The following is a 12,500-nucleotide window of genomic DNA, read 5'->3' on the forward strand; positions in this document are numbered from 1 at the left end:
GACAGCCCCAACACTGTCCTGTAGAAGGCCTTTAACTCCTGCTGACAGCCCCAACACTGTCCTGTAGAAGGCCTTTAACTCCTGCTGGAGACAGCCCCAACACTGTCCTGTAGAAGGCCTTTAACTCCTGCTGACAGCCCCAACACTGTCCTGTAGAAGGCCTTTAACTCCTGCTGGAGACAGCCCCAACACTGTCCTGTAGAAGGCCTTTAACTCCTGCTGACAGCCCCAACACTGTCCTGTAGAAGGCCTTTAACTCCTGCTGACAGCCCCAACACTGTCCTGTAGAAGGCCTTTAACTCCTGCTGGAGACAGCCCCAACACTGTCCTGTAGAAGGCCTTTAACTCCTGCTGACAGCCCCAACACTGTCCTGTAGAAGGCCTTTAACTCCTGCTGACAGCCCATACACTGTCCTGTAGAAGGCCTTTAACTCCTGCTGAAGACAGCCCCAACACTGTCCTGTAGAAGGCCTTTAACTCCTGCTGGAGACAGCCCCAACACTGTCCTGTAGAAGGCCTTTAACTCCTGCTGGAGACAGCCCCAACACTGTCCTGTAGAAGGCCTTTAACTCCTGCTGACAGCCCCAACACTGTCCTGTAGAAGGCCTTTAACTCCTGCTGACAGCCCCAACACTGTCCTGTAGAAGGCCTTTAACTCCTGCTGACAGCCCCAACACTGTCCTGTAGAAGGCCTTGGTGCTGCCTCCAGCTTCCATGCTCCGGTCCAAACAGTAGCGCCCCTCTGCTGCTCTGCTGCTCTGCCTGTGGGTCTGACGAGAGTCTGGATCTGATAAGTGGAACCAGACCCGCCTGGCGCTCGCCAGCGTTGTTAAGGCCGGCCGGCGCACATCCGACCCAGCGCAAACACGCCGGGCTGCCCCCCGCCGCAGCGGAGACAGCCCCAGACTTTGAGGCCTCTGCACTGCCCCTATGCTGGACTCCACTGAGCCCCCCTCCACTGGAGCCCCCCTCCACTACCGACCGCTCTTAACCTCCCCGTGTCCGGGGTTCAGATGTTTAGCTCCCTGACAAAAGTCTGTGGGTTTGAAGCCAAAATGTCTGAAGTCAACCCGGTGGCACCCTTGAGCAAAATACTTTTGCCTTTTCCTGCTATCAATGACATGTGTGCACAACAGAACACCCTTTGGAAAGAGGGTCCGATAAACGACCAGTAAATAGTAAATATACGTAATAGGCTAGGGGCCGCGCCCTACAGCAACACCTCACACAATGCGTGGGTTGACGCTGCAGCGCTGCACTGTGTTCTGTACACTCTGGCCTCCGAGAGGCCGTTAAAGGTCTCTATTTATGACTGTAATGAGTGACAGCTGTGGAACCCGAGCTGTAGCAGGTTGATGAGCCGCCGCCGCTAGCTGCCACACGCTAAGACCTTCATCTCCACCCCCACGCGACGCACTAGGTAGCCAGGCCTCACAGCATGCAGAGGATCTAAGCAGCTCTTTCCAGGGGCCAGGCCTCCCCTGGGGCCCGGCCACTAATGAAGTCAGGGCCCGCTTTATAAAGAGAGCGTGGAGGTGAAGGCGGGGGTGAGGCCTTGTAAACAGAGCTGGAATAAAACAAGAACCACAGGCGCTCGCTAGGAGGCTAAGGCTGCCTTCAGCAGAACACGGAGGGACTGCAGAACCAGTACTGTTACTGAACCAAACACAGAACCAGTACTGTTGCTGAACCAAACACAGAACCAGTACTGTTGCTGAACCAAACACAGAACCAGTACTGTTACTGAACCATACACAGAACCAGTACTGTTACTGAACCAAACACAGAACCAGTACTGTTACTGAACCAAACACAGAACCAGTACTGTTGCTGAACCAAACACAGAACCAGTACTGTTACTGAACCAAACACAGAACCAGTACTGTTACTGAACCAAACACAGAACCAGTACTGTTGCTGAACCAAACACAGAACCAGTACTGTTGCTGAACCAAACACAGAACCAGTACTGTTACTGAACCAAACACAGAACCAGTACTGTTGCTGAACCAAACACAGAACCAGTACTGTTACTGAACCAAACACAGAACCAGTACTGTTACTGAACCAAACACAGAACCAGTACTGTTGCTGAACCAAACACAGAACCAGTACTGTTGCTGAACCAAACACAGAACCAGTACTGTTACTGAACCAAACACAGAACCAGTACTGTTGCTGAACCAAACACAGAACCAGTACTGTTACTGAACCAAACACAGAACCAGTACTGTTACTGAACCAAACACAGAACCAGTACTGTTGCTGAACCAAACACAGAAACAGTACTGTTACTGAACCAAACACAGAACCAGTACTGTTACTGAACCAAACACAGAACCAGTACTGTTACTGAACCAAACACAGAAACAGTACTGTTACTGAACGACATGGTGGTTAAGCAAGCTACCTAAACATACGTAGCAAACAAACAAGAGAGAGAGAGAGAGAGAGAGAGAGAGAAATAGTGACCAGAAGTGGGGGAGGTACTGGAATATTGACTGACAGAGTGATGAATGGTAAAGCGAATGATTCCAGCGTAACTCAGGCAATTACTGTGTGACTGTTTGAACCAAAGTAATCATTTATGTCTGTGTCTATGAGTGCATACCCCAAAATGGTAGACAAAGCACAATGCGAAAGGTTGTGACCCTTCACATGATTGGCTCTTAACAATCATAAATAACTCAGTAGTGACGGAGAAGATCTGAAGGACGCTGGGACATGAATCTCGTGGAAACCCAGGATAGAGAGAATGTGTGTGTGTGTGTGTGTGTGTGTGTGTGTGTGTGTGTGTGTGTGTGTGTGTGTGTGTGTGTGTGTGTGTGTGTGCGTGCACACCTGGATCTGCTGTTGAAGGATGTTGATCTTGTGCTGCTGCTGCAGGAGCTGCTGTTGTTGCCTGGCAATCTGGATGGACAGACGCACACACACACACACACACACACACACACACACATGATTAACACTGTGTTGATACAACCCTTAAGCACAGGAATCGATTGTACAGCAAAAAATACACACATCAGCGCGGTCTCAATAAAACTCCTCTGATGACATAGACACGTGTAAATAATCACACGTAATAACATATCAAAAAAACGCAACAAATGTTGAAAGAACCACAGCCAGGGGACAGGAGGTGGGATGACATGCTGCTGCTCTCTCTAAATGGAGTCTTGGAGATATACCTCCCCCCCCCTCCCTCCCTCCAGCACCCAGCCGTGCTTCAGTGCACGGTGCAGTGGTCCTCCTGAACCACCCAGCCCACTGCCCCCAGTGTCGTGCTGTCCTCTGAGTGTGTCTGTTCGGCGTGTAAGGACTGCTGAAGAAGGGGCGGGGCAATGAGACCACATGTCATATAGTGTTAAAGGCTGAGGTCTGGGGTTTGGGCCACAGGGCAACTCTCTCCTGCAGCCTATCAAGTCTGGGCAGGGCGGGGCGGCCCGGCTGGCGTCTGGTGCTCGGCCCTCCTGCGAGGGCCACTGAGAGCTGGAATGTGTTTCTGTGATGAGGACCTGTCCAAACATGGCTCTGTGCAGCACACCGACCAAACGTCAGGCACCATGCAGAGCAGCGGGCTGCAGAGAGATTCCCTTACGCATGTATCTGTACACACACACACACACACACACACACACACACACACACACACACACACACACACAAACATACACACACACACAAGCACACACACACACACACACACACACAAACATACACACTAGCACACACACACAAACACCCACACACAAGCACACACACACACACTCACACACACAAGCACACATACACACAGAGACTCTCTCACACACACGCACACACATACACACACACACACACACACACACAGACTCACACACACAAACAAAGACTCATACACACACAGCCTCACAAACACACACACACACACACCCAGACTCACACACACACACCCAGACTCACACACACACACACACACCCACACACACACACACACACACACACACACAGACTCACACACACACACACACACACCCACACACACACACACACACACACATACACACACAGATACACACACAGTCACACACAGACTCTCACGCACACACAAACACACACACACACACACACACACACACATATGTGTGCACTAGCGTGATGCATCTCTCCTTTAAAGCATGATTCAATACTCATATTGATTGAATGGCTCCAATACGATTCAATGCGATTCCAGCACATTAAATGTGTAGATTAAGGGATGCCCATTTTTCATGGGGGAACTTGCCGATTCCTTGTACTGAAGAGAACTTTGAATAATAAAAGAGTGATGATTTTGAATAGCACACGAAATGGTAAAAAACTTTAAAACATACTAAATCAACTAAATCCAGCACTCAGAAAATGTTTGAAGCAGAGCCAGAAGTGATCCTGAGATGTTACTCGGTCTTGAGCAGACAAAATCGCTGCTGCATGGTCATGAGATTATTCTTATATGGTAGATGAATGCACTTTGTTGGTGAGATTCTGGTGAATCCTAATGTTTGAACTGATGCTCTGACTGATTGTTATGTATCCATCGTCTGGGCTCCCGCCAACTGAAGCAAACTTCAGAACGTTCAAATGATGCATCATTGAGTTGTTACAGAACTAGCGCACAATGAAACACAAAACACACACAATCTTACACACGCACACACACACACACACACACACACACACACACACAAACACACACACACACCATTCCTACCTGTTCTTGTTGCTGTCTGGCCAGCTCCATCTGTTGCCTCTGCTTCTCCATTTGAGAGTCTGCCATTTTCTTCTGCTCATCGTGAGCAGCCAATAGCTGTTCTCTAAGGCTGATCAACTGACCAATCATAGTGGAGAGCTGGTGCTCTTTCTCCTCCAGTGACTCTGGTGTGCCTGGCAGGAATGAGAGGGAGAGAGAGAGAGAGAGAGAGAGAGAGAGAGACAGAGAGGTTCACTTCATTTTAACTTGATGAACATTGTTTTGTGGTATCTTTATTCTTTCTATTGCCTGTATTATTTTAAATATAGAAGGTGTGAATGTAATAATGGCAGAGAAACAAATTGGGAATATGAAAAAAATATATCAAATGTTGTTCAGTGATGCTCAACAATATGTTGTTTTAGATTTTCTCATTTTCTCATTTCTCATTAAGCAACGTGTAATCCTGGGTCTAATCCCTAGGCCTCAGCTCCTCTCCCCAGCTGATGCTCTAACCAACCTCTGAGTCGAGTTTGTGTTCTGGGGTACGGGACCCGTTCTTAAACCTGTTTGGATCCCACAATAGGAAAAGTGTAAAGTGGATATAATTCTTTGCTTGTCAGCGTTGTTGTTAGTCATTTGGTGTGTGTGTGTGTGTGTGTGTGTGTGTGTGTGTGTGTGTGTGTGTGTGTGTGTGTGTGTGTGTGTGTGTGTGTGTGTGTGTGTGTCTGGGCATTTGTAGAGTTGGTGAAAGTTTGAATGGAGTTCTGTGTGTGTGAAAAAAGGTGGATGCACACAAAGTTGGCTGTGTGTGTGTGTGTCTGCGTCTTAGTATTTTTGTAAAGTTACACTCCACAGAGGGTGCGCGTAAGTATCTCTTGCTTTTTTATGTGAATGTGTCCATGTTTGTGCGTGTGTGTGTGTGTGTATTTGTGTGTGTGAATATATGTGTGTGTGTGTGTGTGTGTGTGTGTGTGTGTGTGTGTGTGTAGCCCTGGGGCCACATATGGAGATTGCAGGGTGGCCCTAGCACTACCTGCATACTAACAGAGTCTCCATTGTAGTTCTGCAGGGTCCCTATTGTACAAGAGCCCCAATACCGGCCCCTCACTGCCAGAAACACACACACACACACACACAATTAGCCTTCAGCAGCCCTGCATCAAAGGAAACATTCTCCTCTTCTCTTCTTTCATTCCTGCATTCTTCTTCCATGTTCCCACTATGACCTCCCGATCACTGGTTTTCTAGAACATATTCTATCCAGCCTCCTCTCCTCCTCTGCTCCTATCCGACCTCCCCGTCCCTACCAACCCTATCCTCTGACCTCCCCGGACCCCCAGCCCTGCCCTGTCCACCAGTATCACAGGAGCCCCCGTTCATGGTTTACCTTCTGTTGTGAAAGGCTGACGATAATCTCTCTCTTGGACTTGCCTGAAGTCTAAGATAAGATAAGTCAAAGTTTGGAATTCTTTATTGATGATATATGTTAACAAGACAACCATCCCCAATTACTTTCAAATAAATCCTTTAATTTGAGCACTCTCTCTTGGTCTCTTTGTCTCGTCGTTTCTCAGTCTCCCTCTCTCTGTCTCTCTCTCTCTGTCGCTCTGTGTCTGTCTCTCTCTCTCTCTCTGTCTCTCTCTGTCTCTCTCTCTCTCTCTCTCTCTGTCTCTCTCTGTCTCTCGCTCTCTCTATCTCTGTCACTCTGTCTGTCTCTCTCTCTCTCTCTCTCTCTCTCTCTCTAAAATAGTTCTACAAAGGAGTTGGATAATTTTGCGTGGAAGCAGGAGTATGCACAAATGAATAACTGCAAGTGGAATGGCTGCTAATGCACAAACATGAACACACACCACCACAGGTCAGCCAGGGGCTCCTGCCGTCCACGATGGCTCCATCCATTATCTCACAGCCTTCTATGGTGTTTGAATGTCTGCTGCAACATTCTTCTGCCCTCTTTCATCAGTACATTTCTTCCTTTGCTATATAACTCTTTCTAAATAATGGATTATTGATTATAGACACACACAAGCACAATCACACACACACTACAATAGATGTAATTGAACGTGAGTATAGGGTATAACACAGTAAAGTGTTCCATACACTCTATTTCCCGTCTCCTCTCTCTGCAGTCCTAAACACACGGGTACTTCCTGGTGAGGGAAATAGAGTGGCTTGAATTGAAGGTCTTACCTTTGACCTCTCCCAGGAGTCTGCTGGCATTGAGCTGATCCACGTGATCTTTCCAGTCCTTGGAGAGGAGCCCCTCGACACACACCGACTCTGATCGATAGAGAGACACAGGAGAACAACATGAAGACAAGAGGAAGGCGGACATCAGGGATAGAGACATAGAGATGGAGAAATGTGTAAGTTGAAATCAACCCATTCCTAGTGCTCAGGGTTCCAGGCGCAGATGGCCTTTGTTCAGGTTGTTAAATCATAGAATAGACTCCTCTCTGACTATATCTGAGGAAAATAAAAGCAAAGGGGTCAGCTGATGGAGGCAGAATGTGTCCTTTGTTGTGCAGTGTCCCTTTCTTCTTGTGGCGAACATCTCTTTACAATGTGTCTTCTAGCCCGAGGGGGGCCGGCCCAGACCCGTGGTTTCAGAACATTAATAAGCTGCCGTTTGTTCTGAGGCGGCTGGAAACTTCTGGGAAACTGTTCTTTCCTTTGTTGAAAATCAGCCCTGCAACTGTAAAAGATGATCAGGACGCGAGTGTGTCTGCGTGTCTAAGAGAATCAGTGTTGTGTTTACGAGTGTGCAATGGAGTGATTAGATCAGTTGTGTATTACCCACACCCATCTGCATGTGTGTCTGTGTGTGTGTATACATCTGCGTGGGTGTATGTGTGTGTTTTTGCATTCGTGCGTGTGTGTGTGTGTGTACATCTGCTGGTGCATGAGAGTGTGTGTGTGTTGTACATCTGTGTGTGTGTGTGTGCCTGTGTGTGTGTGTGTGTGTGTGTGTGTGTGTGTGCGTGCGTGCGTGCGTGTGTGTGTACATCTGTGTGTGTGTGCGTGTGGGTGTGTGTGTGCGTGCGTGCGTGCGTGTGTGTGTGGGTGTACATCTGTGTGTGTGTGTGTGTGTGTGTGTGTGTGTGCATGTGTATGTGTACATCTGCATGTGTGTGTGTGCGTATCTGTGTGTGTGTCTTGAATAGTGTCATGGTCACACTCACCCGAGCTGAGGCTGAGCTCGCCATAGTTATCAATTATTTTCCAAAACGACTACAACAAGTGAAAGAAGACATTCTTGGGCCCTCTTGCCCCACTGGAGAACGCGTCCCTTAAGGGCCCGCCTTATCGGGTCCGCTCAGACAATAGGCCACTTGTGGCGTCTGTGAGCTGACAGCAGCAGCTATAGGCGGCGTGGCCCACATTGTGAGGGCTTAATATTAAGTGGCTGTGCTGCGTTAGCCCATTGTGTGGTCACCCCCCCGCCCCAAGCCCTACTTCCTCATGAGGTCCATTAAAGATCTGTGTTTACAGTCGGATTATGATTATTGTAAATAAGTTAATGCAGGGCCAGGTCACATGGTGCTCAGCGTAAACAAAGGGTGGCGACCCCCCCTTCCCCCCCCCGAGCTCAAAGGATCTTCAGCACCCACCCAGCACCGATAGGGTGTCATGACCAGGAGGTCTAGAGAGGCCCCGGGGCCAGGAGGAGGTCTAGAGAGGCCCCGGGGCCAGGGGGAGGCCCCCGGGACCAGGGGGAGGTCTAGAGAGGCCCCGGGGCCAGGAGGAGGTCTAGAGAGGCCCCGGGGCCAGGAGGAGGCCCCGGGACCAGGAGGAGGCCCCTGGACCAGGAGGAGGCCCCTGGACCAGGAGGAGGCCCCTGGACCAGGAGGAGGCTGAGGTTTGAGGGGCTCTGTGCAGCCTTGCAGGGCGGATGCATGATATGCATTTGTGTGTAAAACAGAATCAGGCAGCAGAATTTATGGCAGCACTTAGGAGAGGAAACAGAACCTGTAACCCTGTGACTCATAAGTCAACCGAGCGATGGGGAGCCTGTGTGTGCGTCTGTCAGTGTACATTCACATGTATACTTGTATGCACAATTTATGGCCGTGTACCAATAAACATCTAAACGGAGAGGATGGGAAAGGACCGAAGGAGAGGAGGAGGCTAGTGGAGGAGAGAAGGAGAGCAGGAGAGAGTGGAGGGTGTGGTGATAGAGCGGAGGAGCGGGGGGGGCCGAGGTGAGGAGCAGAGATGTTTTACCCTAGATGGCTCTGCGTCCCGGTGACCACATGCGTCCGCGTGTCGGGATCAAGTGCTGTTTAGATTGGAGCGTGGATAAAAATTCCTCTCCGTCCACAATTCTCCCCCCCGCCTCCCAACACGTCCCCTCCCCTCAGTCCCACCCAGACTGAGGGGAGGTGGGTGGAGAGGGGGAGAGGGGGGAGAAACAGGGTACAGCAGAGAGCCGCGGGAGAGTGAACACCCCGTCTCGGTGGAGGGCTTGTAGATGGCGGTATGAAGACCGCATTGCATCTTCGCGGCCTCCTATATCCTCTTGACTTTCATCACGTGAGCTCCAGATAGTCTTAACATTTTCACGCTCAGCAATAAATGACCGCAAGCAATCCCATCGGTTGACTGACCGGTGGAATCAAAGAAAGTAATGTGGAAAGAGAGAAGGAAAGAGTGACAAAGTGAAAAGGAGGAAACGGTGAATGCACTTAAAGAATGTGAAAGAAGGACAGAGGAGAAGCTGGGAATGCGTGTTACTGTTTGTGTGTGTGTGTGTTGGTGTTAGTGTGTGTGTGTATTCTTCGATGTGTGAGTCTTTTGGTGTGTGTGTGTTTGTGTGTCTGTGCGTGTGTGTGTCAGTGTGTGTGTGTGTGTGTGTGTGTGTGTTAGTGTGTATGATTATCCGACTACGGCGGCCAACTAGTTTGTGTTTTAGGGTAAACAAGTGAATCACCTGTCCCTGAGACACGCTGCCAAGACACATTGTTTGGGATGTTTTACATAAGCCACAGGTAACCTACTGTGTGTGTGTGTGTGTGTGTGTGTGTGTGTGTGTGTGTGTGTGTGTGTGTGTGTGTGTGTGTGTGTGTGTGTGTGTGTGAGGCAGGCAGGAATCATAACAAACTGAAGACACTGCCAAGAGTGATGCCAGGTCGGTCTCCCTCCCCTCTCTCTGTCCTGCTCTCTATTACACACACACTCATTTCCTACTTTTAATTGCTCTCTTAAGTACACACTATTATCTGTGTAATACACACACACTATACACTTAGAATAAACACACACACACTAAACACTTAGACTAAACACACACACACACATGGACACAAACAAGTGCACGCTAATGGTCAGGATAATGTTTTCATCAATAGTATAAAAGGAAAATCAAAAGAAAAGTAGGAGGGACGAAAGAATAACATGGATGAAAGAACAATTAATCCAATAATGAATTAATAACTGAGGTATAAATATATCATGAGAGAGAGGCATTGCTTGGTCAAAGAGAGAGGAGCAATAGATAAAGGGGAGAGAGAGAGAGAGGGTCAGAGAGAGATAAATAAAGTTGGCAAGAGAGAGGGAGATAGATAAGGGGAGAGAGAGGGGGGGTGAGGGGGAGAGAGAGGGGGGGTGAGGGGGAGAGAGAGGGAAGCAGGAGAGTAAGCAACTTACAGCTGGCTGGAAGGATTGATGTCTCAGTGAAATAAAACTCAACATATGTCTAAACATGATGAGACGAGCCAGCCACGAGACACAGACTCTCTCTCTCTCTCTCTCTCTCTCTCTCTCTCTCTCACACCCACACACACACACACACACAGACACACACCCAGACACACAGTATAGCGATATAAGCTGTTTTTGTGTCGAGGAGCCATTAGAGAATAGCTGGGTTAGCATGGTTAGCATGGTTAGCATGGTTGCGTGTTAGCAAAGCGTCTATTTCTGACACATTATTTTCATCTAATTTTGAAACCTTGTCCTATCAAAGAACACTACTGTCAATACGTTGTATGCTTTAATGTTATCTGGACTTTTCCTCATAAAACTTATGATTCGCTTTGTTAAGTTATAATCTGTTTAAATACATTGCATTTCTTTCTTTATTTTGCTGCTTTGTTAAAATGTGATAAATAAAACAATACAATTGTTTCCAATTGTTTAAGGTAACAATAATTCTCATGCAGGCAAAGATCAAAGCCCCAACGAAACAAACAGGGATTTGACCAACATGAGGGGTTTGACCAACATGAGGGTTTGACCAACATGAGGGTTTGGCCAACATGAGGGGTTTGACCAACATGAGGATTTGACCAACATGAGGGTTTGACCAACATGAGGGTTTGACCAACATGAGGGTTTGACCAACATGAGGATTTGACCAACATGAGGGTTTGACCAACATGAGGGTTTGACCAACATGAGGGTTTGACCAACATGAAGGGTTTGACCAACATGAGGGTTTGACCAACATGAGGGTTTGACCAACATGAGGGTTTGACCAACATGAGGGTTTGGCCAACATGAGGGTTTGACTAAGATGAGGGTTTGACCAACATGAGGGTTTGGCCAACATGAGGGTTTGACCAACATGAAGGGTTTGACCAACATGAGGGTTTGACCAACATGAGGGTTTGACCAACATGAGGGTTTGACCAACATGAGGGTTTGGCCAACATGAGGGTTTGACTAAGATGAGGGTTTGACCAACATGAGGGTTTGGCCAACATGAGGGTTTGACCAACATGAGGGGTTTGACCAACATGAGGGTTTGACCAACATGAGGGTTTGGCCAACATGAGGGTTTGACTAACATGAGGGTTTGACCAACATGAGGGTTTGACTAACATGAGGGTTTGACCAACATGAGGGGTTTGACCAACATGAGGGTTTGACCAACATGAGGGTTTGACCAACATGAGGGTTTGACTAACATGAGGGTTTGACCAACATGAGGTTTTGACCAACAGGAGGGTTTGACCAACATGAGGGTTTGACCAACATGAGGGTTTGACTAACATGAGGGTTTGACCAACATGAGGGTTTGACCAACATGAGGGTTTGACCAACATGAGGGTTTGGCCAACACGAGGGTTTGACAAACATGAGGGTTTGGCCAACATGAGGGTTTGACCAACATGAGGGTTCACTAACCTCAGGAGGAGGGAAGGGTCCCACCAAGGGAACCACTAACCACAGCAGGCTTGTTGGGGTTAGTGAGTTCTCCCCCAAGCCTGCATGCCCCATCCTACTGTACTCCCAGTACTCCCAGCTTGTAGTCCCAGTACTCGCAGTTGGTACTCCCAGTAAAGACTGTACTGGGACACACTCACAGTTACCAGTATCTGCCTTCATCACCTGATCTCTCTCCCAATGCCTTCCCTAAATCGCTTTAATCACCATGGTGGTCATTTCCCTGGCAGTACTATAGAAGAGAGGGTTGGATTCAGTAGAGTTCAATGGGCTGTCCCTAGAGTACTATAGAAGAGAGGGTTGGATTCAGTAGAGTTCAATGGGCTGTCCCTAGAGTACTATAGAAGAGAGGGTTGGATTCAGTAGAGTTCAATGGGCTGTCCCTAGAGTACTATAGAAGAGAGGGTTGGATTCAGTAGAGTTCAATGGGCTGTCCCTAGAGTACTATAGAAGAGAGGTTCGGATTAATTAGAGTTCAATGGGCTGTCCCTAGAGTACTATAGAAGAGAGGGTTGAATTCAGTAGAGTTCAATGGGCTGTCCCTAGAGTACTATAGAAGAGAGGGTTGGACTCAGTAGAGTTCAATGGGCTATCCCCAGAGTACTATCTAAGAGAA

At 48.3% G+C, this 12,500-nt stretch overlaps 1 protein-coding gene across 1 annotated transcript in view; it reads right to left on the reverse strand.

The window, feature by feature from the left end:
* LOC307080743 (transcription factor Sox-6-like) overlaps window positions 1–12,500 on the reverse strand; it is a gene marked incomplete at its 3' end in the record, with an annotated part of 62,175 nt that overhangs the window by 1,135 nt on the left and 48,540 nt on the right. The window contains exons 5-7 of the mRNA XM_079743608.1: window positions 6,908–6,997; window positions 4,733–4,905; window positions 2,842–2,910 (exon numbers count right to left, since the gene is read on the reverse strand). Coding sequence (XP_079599734.1) covers window positions 2,842–2,910; window positions 4,733–4,905; window positions 6,908–6,997 — 332 coding nt within the window. The remainder of the gene's footprint in view (window positions 1–2,841; window positions 2,911–4,732; window positions 4,906–6,907; window positions 6,998–12,500) is intronic.

The sequence above is a fragment of the Pollachius pollachius genome, assembly GCF_949987615.1.
Source record: "Pollachius pollachius genome assembly, chromosome: 9".
Lineage (NCBI taxonomy): Eukaryota > Metazoa > Chordata > Actinopteri > Gadiformes > Gadidae > Pollachius > Pollachius pollachius.